Here is a 21,831-nt window from a genome sequence, read left to right on the forward strand (position 1 = left end):
GTATACAGTAAACTCCCAAATAGAGTAATATATTGCAACATATAATTGTTGTTCTGTGGAAGAATATGACAGCCAAAATGCCAAAGAAAGAAAATAATTAGTTAATCAATGGCTCTCAAGCATTTTTGCCAAAATAGAATAACTGAAGGATCCAGGCCTGAAACGTCAGCTTTCCTGCTCCTCTGATGCTGCTTGGCCTGCTGTGTTCATCCAGCTCTACACCTTGTTATCTCAAAACAACTTACGCGCCCTTTTTCAAAGTGTCTGAATCTTGTACATCCACGAAGAGCAGTTCAATATCTCATTTGAATGGCAGCAATGCACCAGTACGTCAGAATACTGCGCTAAGTTCCAAGTGACAGAGAACAATTAAGTTTATATCCATTTTACTGAAATGGAGAGCTTAAAAATCCTTCCCGAACATCAGTACTTCACCCAGGTGACAATTCCTTAGACAGTAAAATAGCCTGACTAACAATAACAAAACTGGTGTGTACACAGTTGAGAAATTAGTACTTTGGAGAAAAGCTCTCACAGTTGGATACTGATCATATGTATTTTCAATATCGTTACTGTTCAAATGGTGCCTTTCTTTGAATATTTATATGTTTTGTGAATTGAATGGGATCACGGGCCATGCAAGAAACTGATCTTGTCTTCAACAGTGACAAATGCACACAATACAATCTTCTTATACGGATCACTGAATAGGAACCAGAATTAGACATTTCCCCTCATTGGTCCAAAGTGCTGAAATTATTTGGAGCATCTGCATTCACCAAGCTTGATACAGCTAAATTATCACAATGTGGATTTTCCATCCATAAAAAGCTGATTTATTGTTACAGTGTCACATATGAACGATGTCTGCAGGTAGCTGAACTGTACATAGATAGTTAAACTTTTATACCACTGCAGGAGTGGATGGTAAGATGATGACAGTAAGTCTTCAAACACTGAATGGCATCTAATTCACTTCTGCTCTTTCGAGAAGGAAATCTGCCAACCTTACTTGGCCTGGACTACATATCACTCCAAACCGACTGCGACGTGGTTGACTTTTAACAGCCCACTGGATAATTAAGGATGGGCAATAACTGCTGACGGTGCCCTCATCCCGTGAATGAGTAAAACAATTGTGAAGTGTGTATGTGTGAGAATACAGCCATTTAAGTCTTCTCTGTCATTCAAAAAGTTGGCTGATCTGCATGGTCCATATTTCCATCTTTCCCAATAACATTCCCTTTACTTTGCTTATCAAGAATCTTCATGCTTCTGTCTTAAAAATATTAGGCACTGCTTCTACCACCTTTTCAAGAAGAGAGTTGCAAGGTCTCAATGCCCTTTGAGAAAATTTTTCTTTCCAATTCTATCTTAAAAGGACTACTTATATGTAAACAATAATGCATACTTCTAGAATCTCTCACAATAGGGAAGCCCTTCCCATGTGTATCCCAATGTTGTTATGTCTAGGCTGATGTTACTACTGGATATGTCAAGATCCCAGAATGAAAACTGCTTTGACAGGTCATTTTTATTTCTAATATGAAGGTAACACATTCAAACACATGCACACAAATCTGCAGATTTTCTTTAACAAAAATATAGAAGTTTATTACATTAAAGGGTGGGAGGGGAAAGGATAAATGAACTAAGTTATGTAAATAGAGAAGTCAATTTGAAAGATCTTAAAACACACGGCAAAGTTTTTATTTATTCCCCAACACCATCACTTTACAACGTTAATTTAAGTATGATTACCTTTCTTAAATCTTTAAGTTGACTCAACTGATCTTTTTCCAGTTCTTTCCTGTGAGCTATGAAGCCTTCCTGCATGAATACTCTAAACAGAAAGCTTAGACTTCTCAATTGTTTAATCTGAGCACTCTTGGTCTGGAGTTTGCATAAACTAACTTTCTGTCAAAGTAACTTATTCCTGGAGATTATAGGAACTACAGATGCGAGAGAATCCGAGATAACAAGGTGTGGAGCTGGATGATCACAGCAGGCCAAGCAGTATCAGAGGAGATAACAACATGTAGAGCTGGATGAACATTTCTGAAGAAGGGTCTAGGCCTGAAACGTCAGCTTTCCTGCTCCTATGATGCTGCTTGGCCTGCTGTATTCATCCAGCTCCACACCTTGTTAGTTCAGTTCCTTGCCTTGTTAGCCCCTTACATCACTTTTCTGGGTTATCTCTGGTATAGCGGCGGTGTGGGGTATGGCGAGGTAGAGGCCACCTGAAGTCTGGTTTAGCAGAAGTGGGAGGACTGTCAGCAAAAGTCCAGTCTAACAGAGAGGATGGAAATCAAACTGATGAAAGGGTCTAGGCCTGAAATGTCAGCTTTCCTGCTTGGCCTGCTGTGTTCATACAGCTCCACACCTTGTTATCTAACTTATTCCTGGAACTGTTCTATTCCTTTCCAGCAGAGAAATTATTGCATTTATAACCCCCATAAAGGTATCTTCCAAAAATTGTTCAAAAACATAATCTTTTTCCTAAGTCAAAATCAATCCTTAATCATCTTAAACCAAATAAAAAGCCAACGCCCCTCAACATCTAAACTCCTTGGTCAAAAGCCCAGCAACACACAAACTACCCTCCATTGTCACTCAAGGGGGTCCCTACTCCGATACACACTGGATTAGGAAATGATTCTGGAAAGACTAACTAAACTAGGTTGTTTTTAAGACCTATAGAAAAGGTGGCAAACACTCCTTCATACCTTGAATTTGAAGTCTAAACTTTAAAAATGATATTTAAAAAATATAAATTAGTCACTTTTTAATTACATTGTCAAGGCCCACCAATCTTAGTTATAGTTCATTAAATTGCCTCATACATTTTCTAAACACCCAGGAATACAAACCTAGCCAGTCTAACCTTTTCACATAATCATTCCAGGTAACAGCCTGGTAAACTTTTTCTGAATTACTTCCAACTCACTTCAAATCCTTCCTTAAAGATGGCTGATACTGCAAAAAGTAATCCACATGTGGTCTCACCAATGTCCTGACTAACAATATCATGCATAACCTTTTCAATTTTGTACTCAATTCCTCTCACAACAAGCAATAATATTCGATCAGTTTTCCTGATTACTTGCTAGCCAATATCCCCTTGTTGTCTCCTTGTGGTCTCTTCACAATTTCATGAAAGGAGGGTGAGGGATGTTCTTAGTTGCAGAGAAAAAGCTGTTGTCAGTTAGTGAGCAGTTAGAAAGCTACTGAAAGCTTGCTACTCTATAAAAAAGAATAGGCAGAAATGTAAGGCCACTGGAAGATTCACCCAGGTAAGACAAAGAGGAAGAATTACTGGATTGAAGACTACAAGTCAAGAATAGAATAAAATAGAATCCCCACAATATGGAAGCAGGCCATTTAAGTCTAATCGACCCTCCAAAGAGCATCCCACCCAGACCTATTCCCTTACCCGATCCCTGTACCTTCCCCTACACATGCCTGAACTCTATGGGCAATTTAGCACAGCCAATCCACCTAAATTGCACATCTCTGAACTGAGAAAGGAAACTAAAGCACGGAGAAAAAACCCATGCAGACACGGGGAAAACATGCAAACTCCACACGGACAGTTGCCCAAGGTTAGAATCGAATCAGAGTCCCTGGCACTGAGATGCAGCAGTGCTAACCACTGAGCCACTGTGCTGTTCTGATTAGGAATTCTTAGAAAACCGAGGAAATTGCTTTTAACAGGCTCAAGTCAACATAAAACTCAGGTTAACTACGAACAGGTGAACCTGTTGGAAGTGAGAAGCAACTATAGATTGTCTTCTGCAAAGATCACAATTCTTCCAAGCATGTGCTGTAAAGCTTTTACGTATGTGGGTAAACAAGGGATACCTTTTCTACAGGTTAGAGTCTTTGAAGGCAGAAAGAGCATGTACACACAGTGTATCTGTTCCAACAAAACAGATGACATGCATTTGCTAGTTTGTGTCCCAGAGCAATGTTTTGATCATTCCGAGTTAACCTGCCATTTTAAAAATTCAAAGCAAAGCCTGGCTGTTAACTATCAACCAGCATTAATGGGTGGATTCTCTATATGGCAACGTCTCTACCAGAGTTCACTTGCCAAACAATCAAATGTTCACCTGCACATCCGCCAATGTGGTATACTGCATCCGCTGTGTCTTCCTCTACATTGGGGAAACCAAGCCAGGCCTTGGGGACCGCTTTGCAGGACACCTATACTCAGTTCTCAATAAACAACTGCACCTCCCAGTCGCAAAGCATTTTAACTCCCCCTCCTATTCCTTAGACGACATGTCCATCCTGGGCCTCCTGCAGTGCCATAATGATGCCACCTGTAGGTTGCAGGAACAGCAACTCATTCTGCTTGGGAACCCTGCAGTCCAATGGAATCAATGTGGACTTTACCAGCTTCAAAATCTCCCCTCCCCCAACTGCATCCAAATACCAGCCGAGCTCGTCCCCACCTCCCTAACCTGTTCTTCCTTTCACCTATCCCCTCCTCCCAAATCAAGCTGCACCTCCATTTCCTACCTACTAACCTCATCCCGCTCCCTTGACCTGTCCGTCCTCCCCGGACTGACCTATCCCCTCCCTACCTCCCCACCTATCCTCTCTTCTTCACTATCTTCTCCTCTATCCATCTTGGTCCCCCTCCCCCTCTCTCCCTATTTATTTCAGAATCCTCTCCCCACCCCGCTTTTCTGATGAAGGGTCTAGGCCCGAAATGTCAGCTTTTGTGCTCCTAGTTGTTGCATGGCCTGCTGTGTTCATCCAGCTTCACACTGTGTTATCTCGGATTCTCCAGCATCTGCAGTTCCCATTATCTCTGAACACTCTCCTCTACTGCAGATTTTCCCATGAACTGGTATTCTTGCAAATTGTTCTGATGAGTGTAAGACAAAAAGCTTTGATAAAAATGTTTCATTTTTCAGCAACGGTCATAGTTCACAGTATTAAGCTCCTACTAATAACATTTGATTGACGTTGAACTTAGTTTGTTACAGTAAATTTTAAAATATTCATTTTGTTCTGCAATTCAAGTTGGTGACTGGAAATTCAAACATCCTTAAGTTTTTAGTCTTGGTGCTATTAAATAACTTGCTAAATGACCAATTTGTCACGATGACAAAATAAAAAACTACATACTTTCATTTCTTACAATTTGCGATATCTTAGCTCCTGCTTTAACTTTCTGTGGGTACCATTAATTTATGTTTGGAAAAATTAACATTGAAACAGACTTGTTTTTATTTTCTCATTTTCTGTCTGTCAGAATACTTGAAAGGATGAGCTGTTTACTCTTCTGATGACATTACTGCCACTAGATACCTGGAGATCCTTTCAATTTGCAAACCGACATTTAGAAAAGAGAAGTTCACACCAGTGATCAGTGCTTCAAGCTTAATGGCAAATGCTGCTTCACCTTCTGAGAGAACCTGCCAACTGCAGAGGGAATACTTCCAAACTTACTTATATTTGAAAACACCAATAAACTGCAGAATTTCTTCCATTGCATATTGTGTCAATTGAAGCTTATATTTTTTTTAAAAAATCTATTTATTTGACCACAACAGTGAGGAGCCAAATAAAATAAAAAACCTAATTAACTATTACACCACAACTTTGAATATAGCTCCTGAAATAATCAATAGATGGATGCGGATGCAGTTCCAAAATGTGACACCATTGGAACCGAGACCTTGTTTGATTCTGAAACCAATTCTTTCACAGCAAAAGTCTCTGAGGTACGCTCTGCGCTGATCATTAATGCCTTGAAAATAAGTTGGTTACAGATTACAGGATGGGTAGCATGTTGTGTGCCACATGTCCTTATAACCAATGAAGATTTCAAAGCCTGACTGGGTGAATTTTAAGAAAGATCTATTAAAGTGAGTGAATGATTTGGACTGTAATAACAGAAGATTAATCCTTCCCCTGAAAGCTGCAGGGAATATGGCAACCATGACATTTTTGACAGCGGAACAAATTTGTGTTTAAAGAATATGGAGGGCCGGGTTGGGGGGGGAAATCAGCCCGAGAATGGGATCTTTATTCCCACACTTACCTATTCAGGGAGTGTGTCTGAGAAAAAAAACTGTCAGATATTTGGGCATTTTGGTTTACATTTATAGAGGCCACCAAACATTAAAAAATGAATCACAGCAGGTTACGCAGGTTGAAATCTTACATAACTCAAGTTCAGCTGAAGACAAATACCTTTTGAATAAGGAGTGTGCTGTGCGAAGCACTCCATTAATAACATGAAAATCTCCACTCTGAAAACGGTTAATCATTTCTGTCAGAAGATGCGGCCATTTCTGAGGAAAATCTTCACGCCCAATTATACTGATAGCATCACTCAACTGCAAGAGAGCATGGTCGAGTCAAAAACTAGAATAAACAACTCCTATTCATTTTTTGTACAAGTAGTTATCAGATACCTGTTTCTGAATTTGCTCAGGACTGCTCAGCATCAAATTCACAATATTGGCTTTAATGGCCACCCTATCTGCTTCACAGATTTTGTTTGGCTCATCTTCAACCTAAAGGACAAAAAGAATATAACAGGCTGAGATTTTTTAAAAACCAGTAATATTTAAAATCTAAAAATTAGAAATTAATTTTAGCTGGGCAATAAAGATCAATTCTGGAATGCCTTTGTAATTATTCCTAGTTGAGACCTACTCTTCATAAATGATGAGGCCAGCCCTCTGGGTTGCTTTCAGCACAGCAAACTCATTTTCGTTTCCCCACAGACCCCATTATCACCTATTTAGCTTCTCATCTCCTCCTTCCCCCCCACCCCCATCTCCTTCTCTCTGGGTTGCCTTTGCAGCCATCTGCTAAAAACTACCCCTCCCTCCACCACTCTGTAATCAGCATAAATGTCATCTTTTCCTAGCTGCTCAGTCTGAAGAAGAGTCAATGGACCCGAAACATTAACACTTTTTCTTCACAGGTATTGCCCGACCCAAGTTTCTCCAGCAACTTGTTTGTATTTGTTTCAGTCATCCAGCATCAACAATTTGTCTGCTCTTATTTTCTGAAAATTTCCACGTTTAATTTCTATAATTCTGAGCTTCTTGAACCGCTGTAGTAAATGTTGAGTGACTATTACTCAAGGGAGGGAGCAATCACATATGTGTGCATTATGTTTAGTATGGTGTGCAACATGTTGTTTTGTTTCTTTTTTACAGTGAAAGTCATTGGTTTGCCAACAGTTGCTGAAGGAAGCTTAATGAATCACAGTGAAGTATGTCAGTTATGGAAACAGAAGATGCTGAATACACTAATATGCATGCTGATTGATCGTTTGAAACAGCATTGAGTACTGATGGCATCTGCAGCTAGTCAAGACAAGTGTTCCATTATACTTCTGAATTAAACCACATAGAAAGCAGAAAGCTTTCAAGTATAAAGAGATAAGTCATTCAGTACAAATAGAGGCTGGCTAGTTTGCAAAGTTATATTCCACAAATCATTTGATCAATGTCAGCCTCAAAATGTTGTAGAGAGGTTCTCAGGATTATGTAAAATGTTTGAATCTCATCATTGGTGATGTAATACTTAGAGGGGCTCTAGCTGTGCAGTGGTAAGTGTCCCTACCTCTGTGTAAGAGGGCCATGATTCAAGTCTTACCTGCTCCAGGAGGTGTGTAATGACATCTCTGAGCAGAGTGATTAGAAAGTAACAATTTAGAATTGGTAGCAGATCAAAGAGACCAAATGGTACTCAACTTATCAGCTAAATCATACTGAATATTATTCAGAGTCTGCTGAAGAGATCAAGTGAGCTGCTTAATAATTTTGGGAGCCTGGACTGGAACTTAACATAGGCTTTACTGATAATGCCAACTTCTCACATTAGGACAGAAGGAATTGATGATGCAGCTGAAAGAAGTTGATCACAAGGATGCTAAACAGAGGCATGGCTGCAGTCGCAACCCAAGGCTACACGTACATTAATAGACATAACCATCTTCCAGAGCTACTGGAGGGATTAGCTTTGATCTCAATGCTTTCCCTGCCTCACTTCTGTAGGTACAATTAGGTACATGTTATCTTAATGTCAAAGACAACTACACTAGCATTCAGCTCTTCCACCGGTTTCAACAATAAGTTCTGGGACTGAACATTATTAACACAATGTGAACTAAGCAATAGGTACAGCTCATGCACCACTTTCAATTCTTCTCACAAGAACAATAATTTTGTAGACTATCCTTGACATAGCAATATATCTCAAGCCACTCGACAGGTTCAAGATAAAACAGCTGAAACCAAAACACAGATATTAGAGGTTAAGATCAAGAGTTTCCTTAAAACAAGGATGTATTAACAAGCAGCTCAAAGGAGGAAACAAGGCCTGAGAAGCAGAGACATCTGCAGAAGGAACTAGACAGCCTAAATCCCAGACAGCAAAAGTACAACAAATAATGGAACAATTAAATTGGAGATGCTCATGAGACCAAAATTGGAAGCAATGCAGGTATCTTGGAGAGTTGCAGAGTTGGTTGTGATAACAGATTGGGAGGAGCAAGGCCAGAACAGGAGTTGAAAGCAATGAAGAGAATTTTAGAAATCAAGATGTTACTTTATCAGGAGTCAATGTAGGCTATTGAACAGAGGAAGATATATGAATAAGATTTGATGGATTAGGGCACTGGCTGCAGATTGTTGGATGATTTCAAATTTATCGTTGACAGAACAATGGAGGCTGGCCAGGAATGTACTGGAAGTGTGAAACCAAAAGGCTCCAGTCGCATCGAAGATGCTAGTGAATGAAAGAGACTAATGAGGTGGTTACCGGCATGGTTTCAACTTCCATTTTATGACTGAAATATACCTACACCGAAAAATCACAAATCATCAAGTAATAAGACACTGGCTACTTGTGCACATTTTCCATTGCAACGCCTGAAATAGCATTAGAAGTTGATCAGATTCACATGTCACATTCAACTGACTAGGCACAATTCGAATAACAAAAAAGGATTACTTAATCTCACCACGACAGAATTCCTAAAATTACCAAGCTATTCAGAGAACATTCAATAACAATACATACGCATCAAGCTTCTGAATATCTGTTGTGACACATTCCTGTTAATTGCAGAATAAATAATAAATTTGTAATTTTCGAAGTTCTTTAACTTCCACAAGAACATTTTACTTTGAACCAATCTCTGCACTTCTACACAGCATTGTAAGAATGATTTGAACACTTATAAATCACCTGCAAGATCAAATAGCCAACTGATTATCACAGATTACTTACAATTCGCCAATTCCTTTTAATGTAGTTCTTGAAAGTTACACTTGAACACACTTTCATGACATTGTCTTGAGACTTCTCAATGAGAGTTAGCAATAGCAATGGATAATTCTGGCTTCTCTCCACTGACTCCAAGAACTTCTCAGCTGAAAAGCGAAGAACTGAGAGTCAAATATGTGCCTAGAAAGCAAGGTTTCTTAGATTCACATATTAACATGCAGGTTAATTCCTCAGTGTGCGTAGAATTCACTTTCCCCCTCAATAGCTCATTCAGGACAAGACGTGCCTAAGCTTTTTGTGAAGATTTGTAGCTCACGTTGTGGATGAGGTTGTTGCGTTGCTCACTGAGCTAGCTGGTTATTGTATAGATATTTCATCACCTTACTAGGTACCATTATCACTGCTGACTCTGATAAAGCGATGTTGATCTACTCCGCTTGGTATTTACATGATCCGGTCTATTAAGCTGGGTTGTGTCATTTCTAGTTCTGTTCTGCATGTGCTCAGATATGGAGTCTAATTCCATATGCTGGTTAATTGCAGTACAGGTCGAAAACCAGGCTTCTGGGAATTGCCGTGAGTGTCCATGGTTGACTTGAACTAAGATGGTCATGCTGTCCCATTTAAATTAATGGCCTTCAGGATACATAAACATCAGCTAGCATCAAAATGACACAACAAACTTTCCCTCATCTCAGTGCACTTCAACAACGTGACCATCCTGGCTCAAGCCAACCACAGGCACACACTGGCTTTCAACCCATGATGCAATCAACAAACATGTGAAATTAAATCCCATATACAAACCCATGCAGAACAGAAATGAGAATTGGCACAACCCAACTTAGCAGACTGGATCATAATAATATCATGCAGAGTAGGACAACATTACTTTATCAGAGGCCGCAGTGAAATCTATTGCTAAATGATATACAGTAGAATGGAGAGATTCAAATATAAATTCAAACTCCAGCATAGAAATCAATAATTTCAAGATACCACATTACACAAAGTGAAAATGGCAGAAAAATCTAATGGATTTTCATACAAACCCAGTTAGGTTAGAATTAGCCCCGAGGAAAGTAACTGCCATTCCAACAGTCCACCCAACATTTGGTTTTAGTTCAACACTTAATGATTGACTACATAAAGGCCAAGAAGGATGGGCAACATTCTTGAATCCCAAAAATAAAAACTCTTATTTTCAGTACATCAATACAATCATAATGCTTATAGTAGGTATGTTTGCACAAATGAGTTGGTTGGTATTGGTGAGAGATCAAATAAGATGACATAACCAATTTTGTGCAGTATTCATAGCATAAGGAACGAGGAACTCTCAACGAACAAAAACTTGCAACAGGTAAGAGGAGAAATGATGACAGTGATTCTGACAGCAGGTGGAAAGTTTTATACTTGCAAACAATGAGACATGCCACAATGCTTTTTAAAAAAATACAATAATTCACTAAAACTGCAACCAAAGCGTCTGCGACTTTTCAGAAAAAAGCTATGAGACTAATGGTCTTTCCTGGGTATGTGTAACACATTTTTAAGTCTACTCATGCATTAGTGGTGTTCAGTGAATCCATTTGACTTTCTAATAGGCTCCCTCAGAAGTTATCTGTTGAAACTAACATTGAAATCAAGGCAAAATAACCTTCTGGGGCTTGCTTGGCTGCCTCCAGAGAGAAAGCTGTCTGATTTACTCTGAAGGAGTAATCTTTTGCTCCACTACCTCAGTTTCTGCCTCGAGAAAAACTGTCAGACGCCCTTAGCTGAAAATAAACGGGAGTACTGAAGGCACTATGGCCCGTAACATTATAATTCAAGTCAATATCATCCTTATTGGATAATATAACCAACTGTTTAAGGTTTAGCAAAAATTTGTAGTGGACAAGGTTGTTGACTTGTTTGCCAAGCTGGCTTGTTTTCATTCAAACGTTTTGTCACCATGCTAGGTAACATTATCAGTGAGGCCTTCAATGAAGCAATGTTGTTCTCCTCTGCTTGGAATTTATGCTGTCTGGTCCATTATGGTGGGTATAATATCCAAGCAGAGTAGAACAACATCGCTTCACCGGTGACGAGACGTCTGACGAAAACAAGCCAGCTCGGTGAGCAAGTCAACAGGCTCGTAACCAAACATTCCTATTAAATGCATTTTTCTTAAATGCACGTCACTGTATTATAAGTGTGTAACATTTACTCAACAACAGCAAACATTTAAATTTCAGTTGTGAAAAATATACTGACACATTTTAGATAGATCAATATTTACTCTGCAATGCCTCAACCTGGAAAAAAAAGTGTGGAAACAAAGTAATTTGACCGAGAAAATATTCATGAAGTCATGGGTTTCTCACAAATTTCAAAACTGATTAAATTAATTTACTGTTCAAGCCCTAGCAAGAAATAGCCAGACAAATATTAACTTCAAGAAGGGGCATATATTGGGGAACGAAGTTTGAGACTTGTATTCTATTAACATTTAATTACATAACATGACTAGGTCAACAATAAATAATAGTTTAGAACATCATGAAAAGGTCAACAATTTCTCCAAAATCAGTACCTCTTCTCTAAGAAGCTGTCTATAAGTCTTTCACTGGTTTGACCGGCCAATGTTTTTGTTACTTTGTGCAAAACAATATAACTTGTATAATGACGAGTATCTGACATAGCCAAAGATTTCTGAGCAGAATGCAATTTTTGTCAACTAACTGTAAAGATATTATTGTCCCCCAAAACATTAAGAATTCAAGTTTTAACGTGAATGTGCTAATGACAAGATGTATGGTAGGGCAATTTAGGATCTCATCATTCACAGAATCCCTACAGTGTGGAAACAGGTCCTTCGGCCCAACAAGTCCACAGCGACCCTCATCGCATCCCACCCAGATCCATTCCCCTATAACCCACCTCATTTACACATCCTTGAACACTATGGCCAATTTAGCATGGCCAAGCCACCCAGCCTGCACATCTTTGGACTGTGGGAGGAAACCCATGCAGACACGGGGAGAATGTACAAACTCTACACAGACAGTTGCCCAAGGATGGAATTGGACTTGGGTTCCTGGTACTGTGATGCAGCAGTGCTAACCACTGAGCCATCATATTAAAACTGAATTTTCAAAGTTTTCAAGATTATGAAGGGGATTGACAGAAGCTGTTCAGCAATTCATTCACATGATCAATGTTTGAAATGCTAGGGTGGAAGTTTAAAAGTAAAAAGTATAAATTGCAGGTGGGGTGTGATGGTAACAGTGAAGGTAGAAATACAAATTGATCTTAAGTGGATAATCAAAAATAGACTGGCCCAAGAAGTTATCAAAGACAAGTGAACATGCATAAGTTGGTTCAATGATGGCTTGGAAGAAAATTAAAATCAAATTAAGACTGAGGCAAGATTGTCAACTTAAAATTAATTTAACAGGACCTGCTGAACCAAATAACAACTTGCTACTCCACCCCAATATAGCACTTCAGTTAACTACATTTACAGTCGCTCTGACAATGCAGCATTTTCCAGTCATGTACTGAGTTTCGGCAGACTGGGTAATGCATTCAAGTTATCAGAATATTCTTAACAAACAAGAAAGAGTTACCACTGTCAAGGTTCAAATCTTATGATTACATGTTTAAAGTGTAGTTACTATACATAGATAATAGAAGTATTTGCATGTAGTAAGATACAATGAATGCCTAGTAATCTGCTCTTCTACTGATGGTAGTTTTGAAAGAATAATCGCCAGCATGTCAAGAACATAAGGACAGATGCCATATGTTCCAAATATCTTTCAGCAACAGAAAAGTTACCTGGTCTCCTAACTGCTGGATCAGGGTCAAGAGTCTTCTTCAGAAATTCAGACAGGGATTGTAAATTGGCATCACTGAGATCCATATTTAGAAATTCTGAAAGGAAAATGATCAAGGGATGAGATTAATATTTACCATAGCCATAATTCTGTGTGGTCATTTGTTTTCTCCAAAACACAATTTTCCTGTACACTCCAGGAATAGAGAATGCGTCTAATTTCCAAAAAACAACCATGCTAATTTTAACTCTCCCTGGAATAATCAGGTGGATTAATATTTTTTTTGGAGAGAAATAAGAATACGTCTTCACAGCTATGAAGTGTTTCAGAACAGGAACTCATCTTTACACTGAGCAATCCAGATCTAATTTTACTGTCCTGCTCTCACCTCATTTTTGAATTGTCTTATGGTTCTTATTTATGTTTAAATAAAGAGGATTTGCATTACCCAATTAGCGTGAGAAATTAACAATCCATGTGTACAGAAATTTCTAACCTCCCTTCTCAATCTCATAACATAAATCGATGAACCTCGAAGCCATTTCCAGACAAAAATAGGATTTATTTGAACAAAACTCAAAACTGTAAATGAATATTTTTCACTATCTTTGTTCTAGAGCGTGCAACTTTACTATCTCAAATTCAAGTTATGAGGTTGGTGATTTTATGCTGTTCAGTTTATTTGACATCCTTTTGATAACAAGATACCCAAAGCTATGTACAATCACTGTTTTTCTTAAACTTAGCAACTTTTTTTCATCCAAGTAATTGAAGCCATTAATCCCAGTGGCCTTAAATTAATCAAAAACAACTTCCTCATCAAAAATAAGCTGGTTACTTTTGTTAATAAATACACTTCTAAATGCTCATTGATGTGACCTTGAACAGTGGATTTGAAAAGTTGGACCAGAAATGAATTTTGAAATAACTGGTGCACTATTACCTGGTTTATCCATTCTTACCTTTCAAACAAAGGGAACAGACTGACTAACTCCAGTTCTGCCACAACATTTGGTATACTTAACAAAGCTTGAAAAATTGTGGCTACAGCCTTCTCTTTCTTTTCTCTCCTTTCTGGCTTTTAAACAAAAAAATTTATGGTGGAGTTCACCAGCTTCCAACAATTCCAAGTTAAGTTCTGGTAATGTTTTTCAAAACCAAAAGATTTTAGACAGTTATGTCAAGTCCTCAGGTATGCTACAGATAAAGATTAAAGAAAAACACTTCCATCCTTCATAATTAAAGCACTACTTCACCATTGGACATCTGTTAACTCTTTCCTTTTGTATGCGTTTAGATGCCCTATTTACTGCATGTTCTCTCATATATCCAATCACCTCTTCTGAATAAAAACCAAAAGAATTGTGCATGCTGTAAAATCAGAAACAAAAGCACAAGTTGCTGGAAAAGCTCAGGTGGTCTGGCAGCATCTGTGAACAGAAGTCAGAGTTAACATTTTGGGTCCGTTGGCCCACTGAACAAGAACTTTTCGAGCAACTTCTGTCTTTATTGCAGTTCTTCTAAATTCTCAATTTGCTTTTCTTCAGCATTTTCCTGTAATCCTTATGACTGGCCTCAATTCTGCCATATGCCACCATCTGAAGATTCAGTTTATTGTTGATGTGGCAATTGAACCATGAAACGTAATATTTTGTGGGTCAATAAAAACCAATACCTGAATTTTCCACAACAGTTCATAACTTGTAAGGCTGCCTTAGAAGCAAACCATGACATAAGAATGCTCATAAAGGAAACTTCAAACTTTGTGGTGAAAATGCACGATCAGCTCACAAGCTTACTGAGAGGGGTTATGGAAATACAATTAACATGCAATAAGTAACAGCACCAAAAATCGGCAGCAAATCTCAGACAAAATACTAACATCATTATTTGGGTACTAACAGACTTGCTGCAGGTTTATTATGGAAATATTCTAAATTACTATCTTTTAACAACAAAGACAAGCTGATGAAAAGGAATAGAAATAACAGTCAAGGTAACTTCATCAGTAGATAAAATATAAGATTATGTATATTAATTGAGCTCTTTTACTAAGTTTAAATAATGTATAAATTCAGTAAGACATAACCAAGTAAACAGAAAGATTGTTTACAAACTGACACAAAGATAAATTTGAGACTACATTAAATAGGGCTTCCAACAGAAATATATTAAAATAGCAGGGACTGTGACAACTATGCATTACATAAACTCAAAGTAACATTGTTATGCAGCGTCTCAGTTCTGTTTCTTTGCTGACAGGTATGCATCACACAAGGTGATCAACTATCTCAGAATTTACAGGACCATCCCATATTTCAGGCAGTTCAACACTTCAACTTAATGGCTCCTAGGACACATCTCGTCTCTTATTTTCCTCAACTACCTCTTACCTGTAGTACTGTATTCTGCTCCTGGCAGCCCACTCAACCACTGTCAACATCTACCCTTGCCCCAATGCCACTATATGACTATTTCTGCATCATTAAATAGCACACAGAAGCAGCACCACACACCTTCAGCTTGAACACCAATGACAAGATTAAGTTACACAAGTCAAACAGACTAATGAATGTTAGCACACGTGCATCTCACTACATCGTATTACAAGACATAGGTGTTGCTGATGTATTAGCCTTCAAAAAGTAAGAGGGGAATATTTCAGAAACACTGCCAAAGGCCATTGAATTCACCACTATACTACTGATAAGATTTTGACAAAAATTAAGAAAATCTGACATCTGTTTTGCTTTGCCAAATCCCACAATTAACACAATAATATCAATGATGTGCCTCTGGATGCTCATACATAACAGCCTATGAAGGAATCATGAGTTGGGGAGTTATCCTGAAGGTCTTGATCCACATTTATCTTTCAATCAACAATACAAGATTATTTGCTCATTGTCTGATACAGCGTTGACTCTGGACAATCGAGATGTCGTACATTACGACAGTGATTACATTTCAATGTACTCATTGATTATAAATGCCTGAAACATCTAGTGACCGCGAAAAGAACCATAGAAAAATATAGTTTCCTTTATTTATAATAGCACGAACTACACAGATGCGTCAAATGCAACTGAACCTCACAACAGCCAAGACGCTTCAGTACTGCAAGTGGAAACGAAGTGCAAGCCCCGTATAACAAGTTTACACTTACTCTGTCGTTTATGAACGAGAGCACAGATGCAGAATAAAACAAAAAAACACCAACAGGCTCTATCTTTCTCAGATCGAAGTGCATCAGAGAGAACGTCGCTCGGGCAGGGAGGATAAAGTTTCGTGAAGGCCTCAACAAGAATTAAACTCGACTTCAGTATGGACTAGTGTCAAATCTACTGATCAGCTTCAACTTCAGAACAGCTTATCTTATTTCTAAAAATATTGATTGGCTGGCACTCTCGATTGGGCTGTCTGAAATCGCTTACACTTAGCAAACAGAATACTAGATTTTGTAATATACATTTTTGACCCACCGCGTGCTTCATAATAAGAAACTTGAAAGGGCAGCTTGTATAGCCATATACGTAGCGCGCTAAGCTAAGCAGCGAGGGCAACAAAACATTTCCCATCGGAAAGCAGCGCAGCTTCAAGACCCAGCGCAAGGCCTGGTACAAATACGGCCACAACCGAACATGTTGCACGTAGACCAGTGATTGACAGCTGGGCCAAACAATCACGAAGCCAAACTGCAGATATTTGCCCGCCCCATCACCAATCAAGGTTGACCAGGAGAGGGAGCAGCATGTTCGGTTGAAGTATAGGTTCACGTTGGGCCGAGGGTTGGGCCCGACTGAAAACTGCCTTCCTTCCCGATCCATTCGAACAAAAGCGAACTGGTAGCCAGGCCGCCCACTTTCGACGCCTCGTAAACGGCAGTGTACCGACTTCTGGACAGTCGCTTTGTGGAAGTCGCTGCATCGACAACATCCGCCGGGATCATGAGCCCCTTTTTGAGACTGAAAAAAATGGGCCTAGCTCTTCAAAACAGAAGACAGGCGACTCAGGATCGGTCCGTGGAGATCGCAGGGAGCGGACAAAGATCTAAAAGGCCCAGTTTCTCTTACCTTCTTTATCTTAAGTCGAAATGATTTCAGACCCGAAAATCTGCTCCCCGTTCAGGGCTCGTTCAAACACAAGGAAAATGGCGCGCTGCCTAACGCAGGCATGCGCACTACGATCGGCCCCCAACACATCGCTCTTGCGCATGCGCACTGTCCGCCCCCTTCGCAACAGCTGCGTGCCGGCGGCCTCTCGGCCCTACGGTCCCGTACGGGATATGGCTACGTCTGCAGGTATTGTCCATTCCTCATTCCTCTGAAAAAGAAGGCACAGCAATCTTTACGCTGTTGTGGAGAAACGAGATCCGGTTCCGGGATTTTGACCTGGCCATGTTGAAGAAACGTCGATAGACATCACAAGCCCCTCCCCCTACTACATCCCAAAACCAGCCCATCTTGTCCCCGCCTCCCTAATCTGTCCTTCCTCTTACCTATCCCCTCATCCCACCTCAAGCCCCACCCCTATCTCCTACCTACAAGCCTCATCCCGCCCCCTTGACCTATCCCCTCCCTACCTACACTCGCCTTTACTGACTCCATGGACCGTAGGAACTGCAGGTGCTGGAGAATCTGAGATAACACGGTGTGAATCTGGATGAACACAACAGGCCAAGCAACATCAGAGGAGCAGTAAAGCTTGACGTTTCGAAATCCCCACCTCTTTGATCTGTCTGTCTCCTCTCCACCTATCTTCTCCTCTATCTATCTTCTATCCGCCTCCGCCTCTCGCTATTTATTTCAGAACAGCGTTTTACTGTCCCATTTCTGAAGAACGGTCTAGCCTCGAAACGTCAGCTTTCCTGCTGTTATGATGCTCCTTTGCCTGCTGTGTTCATCCAGCTTTACACCTTGTTGTTTCCAAGTCAGTAAGATGTGCGAGGTAACAAAGTGTGAAGCTGGATGAACACAGCAGGCCAAGCAGCATCTCAGGAGCACAAAAGCTGACGTTTCGGGCCTAGACCCTTCATCGGAGAGGGAGCTGGAATAAATAGGGAGAGAGGGGGAGGCGGACTGAAGATGGATAGAAAAGAAGATAGGTGGAGAGGAGAGCATAGGTGGGGAGGTAGGGAGGGGATAGGTCAGTCCAGGGAGGACGGACAGGTCAAGGAGGCGGGATGAGGTTAGTAGGTAGCAAATGGAGGTGTGGCTTGAGGTGGGAGGAAGGGATGGGTGAGAGGAAGATCAGATTAGGGAGGCAGGGACAAGCTGGGCTGGTTTTGGGTTGCAGTGGGGGAAGGGGAGATTTTGAAGCTTGTGAAGTCCACATTGATATCATTGGGCTGCAGGGTTCCCAAGTGGAATATGAGTTGCTGTTCCTGCAACCTTTGGGTGGCATCATTGTGGCATCATGCAGAAGGCCCATGATGGGCATGTCGTCTAAGGAATGGGAGGGGGATTTAAAATGGTTCGTGACTGGGAGGTGCAGTTGTTTATTGCACCTCCGCTCAGTTCGCAACAAACAACTGCACCTCCTAGTCGTGAACCATTTTAACTCACCCTCCCATTCCTTAGATGACATGTCCATCATGGGCCTCCTGCAGTGCCACAATGATGCCATCCAAAAGTTGCAGGTACAGCAACTCATATTCCGCTTGGGAGCCCTGCTGCCAATGGTATCAATGTAGACTTCAGAAGCTTCAAAATCTCCACTTCCCCCACTGCATCCCAAAACCAGCCCAGCTCGTCCCCTCCCCCTACTGCATCCCAAAACCAGCCCAGCTTGACTCTGCCTCCCTAACCTGTTCTTCCTCTCACCCATCCCCTCCTCCAACCGCAAGTCGCACCTCCATTTCCTACCTACTAACCTCATCCCGCCCCCTTGCCCTGTCCGTCCTCCCTGGACTGACCTATCCCCTCCCCACCTATACTCTCCTCTCCACCTATCTTCTTTTCTCTCCATCTTCGCTCCGCCTCCCCTTCTCTCCCTATTTATTCCAGCTCCCTCTCCGATGAAGGGTCTAGGCCCGAAACGTCAGCTTTTGTGCTCCTAAGATGCTGCTTGGCCTGCTGTGTTCATCCAGCTTCACACTTTGTTATCTTGGATTCTCCAGCATCTGCAGTTCCCATTATCTCAGTAAGATGTGCGGTCTGGAGGAGAACTTATATGTGATGGAGTTCCCATAAATCTGTTGCCCTTTTCTAAGGAGTAGAGTCCTCATGTTTGGAAGGCACTTTTGAGGGAGCTTTGAAGAGTAATTGCAGTGCAACTTGTAGATGGTGTACACTGGACATTGGTGGTAAAATTGTGAATGGTATAGGTGATGAATGAGTCGCCAAGGGTTTGGACTGTATTCTTGAATGATGTTGAGTCACTTGAGTGTTGTTGAAACTGCATCTATCCAGGCAAATTGAGAACAGACCTTCATGCTCTTGGCTTTTAACCTTGAAGATAGTGCTGGCATTGGGTAGAGAGGTGGTGAGTTACAGACTGGAATTCCAAATCTCTCTCTTGATCTAGTAGCCATAGTATTTAGACATTTCATTCACTTTGTTCTGCTGCCACAAATAACCCAAGATGTTGGCAGCATGGAAAATCAGCCATAGCAGGGGAGATAGTTTGATTCTGTCTTGTTTAAGATGGTCATTACCTAATGTGTGTGGCACAAAAATCATTTGCTCCTTAACAAACTTAGACTGATGTTGTTAAGGCCTTACTGCATGACGACTGAAGGCAGCACAGTGACTCAGTGGTTAGCACTGTTGCCTCATGGTGCCAGAGACCTGAGTTCAATTCCAACCTTGGGCAACTGTCTATGTGGAGTTTGGCCATTGTCTCCAGTCTGCATGGGTTTCCTCTGAATGCTATGATTTACTCCCACAGTCTAAAGATGTGCAGGTTAGGTGGATTGGCCGTAGGAAATATAGGGTAGCGGGGTGGGTTTGGACAGGATGTTCTTCAGAGAGTTGGTGTGGACTTGATGGGCCGAATGGCCTGCTTCCACAGTGTGGGGATTCTGTGATTGAAATCTGTCAGGAATTTTCCCGTCAATATTACTACCTAAGACAAGGATACCTGAGATAGTAAGAACCGCAGATGCTGGAGTCAGAGATAACACAGTGTGGAGCTGGAGGAACATAGCAGCCCAGGCAGCATCAGCGGAGCAGGAAAGTTGATGTTTTAGGTCAACATCCTTCTTTCTGAGTTGCACTTACTGCTATTCTTGAATTAAAATATTACATTCTTCCAAATTGGCAAGTATCTTAGTACATCGGCTAACTCACACCAAGTCTCATTCAGCTTCTGGTCTTGTCCCATCTCATTTTAAAAGTTCTCAATTCCTTTGTCAGATATTTTCATGGTCTTACCCTTCCTAAGCTCTGTAACTTTCTTCCAACCTTCAGCCTCTGAGATCTGTCTTTCAGATTTGGCATTTTACAAACATCAGTGTTCATGCCTTCAGCAGTTTGAGCCTCAAACTCCAGCATTCCTACAAGTCACTTTATAAACAAGTTTAAAGAGCTTGGGGTTATCTAGACTGAACATTTTTGGAGATCATTCACCTGTCTTTAAGAGAATAAATGCAGTTGTTGAATTCATATTGTAGTGACAACACTTTGCACTGCTGCAGCATAACATTTCCACAACTGCTTCAGTGGAAAAGAAAGAAAATACTGAAGCTGCTGTAAATCTAAAACAAGCACTGAGAATGCTAGAGAAGTTCAACAGGTCTGCCAGTATCTGTGGGGGGTGAAAGAGAGCTAACTTTTCAATTTTGGTTACTTGTTCAGAAATTGGTAGTTCTGTTTTTCTGTCTCTGCAGATGCTGTCAGACCTTCTGAATCTTTTAAGCATTCACTCTGCTAGTTTATCTCGTTTATTTTGTTAAATTGATCAGTAATGTGATTATTTATCTTTCTGTAATGATTACTATGTCTCATTAAATATGTAATTGCAAATGGAAAACTGTTTAAGACTTGTATAAATTGACATCATTTTCAGCATTGCCTTCCCATCAGTTTTGACTTAGTAAACATGATGAAATCTTGCCTTATTAAACATGATGAAATTTTGTACAGAAATGGCCTTCCAGTGTGAAGATTTTGGCACTATCTCACTGTTGGCTACTCTGGTAATATTGAAACATTACAATCTGAGGATATTGCAAGTTCCAAGTGACATTACTGCCACAACTATTCTGGAAAAGCAGGATATCAGTCTTTACGAGAGATTTGATGGAAAATAAGTAATTAAATGTATGAATTAGTGGTTGAGATTACAGTGCCTAATGCATGGTCATCGTGGCAATGACCATTCCTCATTCTCACCTGCTGCAGATGTAACTTCTGAGCTCATATAAAGAATATATCATGCAGCCCTGTGCATCCAATCATGAATGGTGGTAGACAATTAAATAACTCACTGGAGGAGGTGGGTCCACAAATATCCCTGTCCTCAATGATGGAAAAGCCCAGCACATCAGTGCAAAAGATAAGGCTGAAGCTTTCGCAGCAATCTTCAGCCAGAAGTGTGAGTGGATGATCGGTCTTCTCCATTAGTCCCCAGCATTAAAGATACCAGTCTTCAGCCAATTCATTTCACTCCATGTGATACCATGTAACAGTTGGAGACACTAGATACTGCAAAGGCTACAGTCCCTGACAACATTCCGGCAATAACAGTGAAGATTAGTGCTCCGGAACTTGCCATTCCCTTAGCCAAGCTATCCCCGTACTAT

The 21,831-nt window shown here is 40.5% G+C and overlaps 1 protein-coding gene across 2 annotated transcripts in view; it reads right to left on the reverse strand.

Moving 5' to 3' along the window:
• The window catches only part of cse1l (CSE1 chromosome segregation 1-like (yeast)), a 41,145-nt gene extending 23,849 nt beyond the window's left edge, over nt 1–17,296 (reverse strand). Inside the window, exons 1-5 of one of the 2 annotated variants that reach the window (XM_048550034.1) lie at nt 17,162–17,296; nt 13,090–13,185; nt 9,271–9,413; nt 6,435–6,536; nt 6,211–6,356 (exon numbers count right to left, since the gene is read on the reverse strand). In XM_048550034.1, coding sequence (XP_048405991.1) covers nt 6,211–6,356; nt 6,435–6,536; nt 9,271–9,413; nt 13,090–13,174 — 476 coding nt within the window. In that variant the 5' untranslated portion in view covers nt 13,175–13,185; nt 17,162–17,296. Of the gene's footprint in view, nt 1–6,210; nt 6,357–6,434; nt 6,537–9,270; nt 9,414–13,089; nt 13,186–16,570; nt 16,702–17,161 lie in introns of those variants that run through there. The other variant, XM_048550035.2, reaches the window with a different exon arrangement.
• Nucleotides 17,297–21,831: the final 4,535 nt, after the last annotated feature.

The sequence above is a fragment of the Stegostoma tigrinum genome, chromosome 19, assembly GCF_030684315.1.
Source record: "Stegostoma tigrinum isolate sSteTig4 chromosome 19, sSteTig4.hap1, whole genome shotgun sequence".
Lineage (NCBI taxonomy): Eukaryota > Metazoa > Chordata > Chondrichthyes > Orectolobiformes > Stegostomatidae > Stegostoma > Stegostoma tigrinum.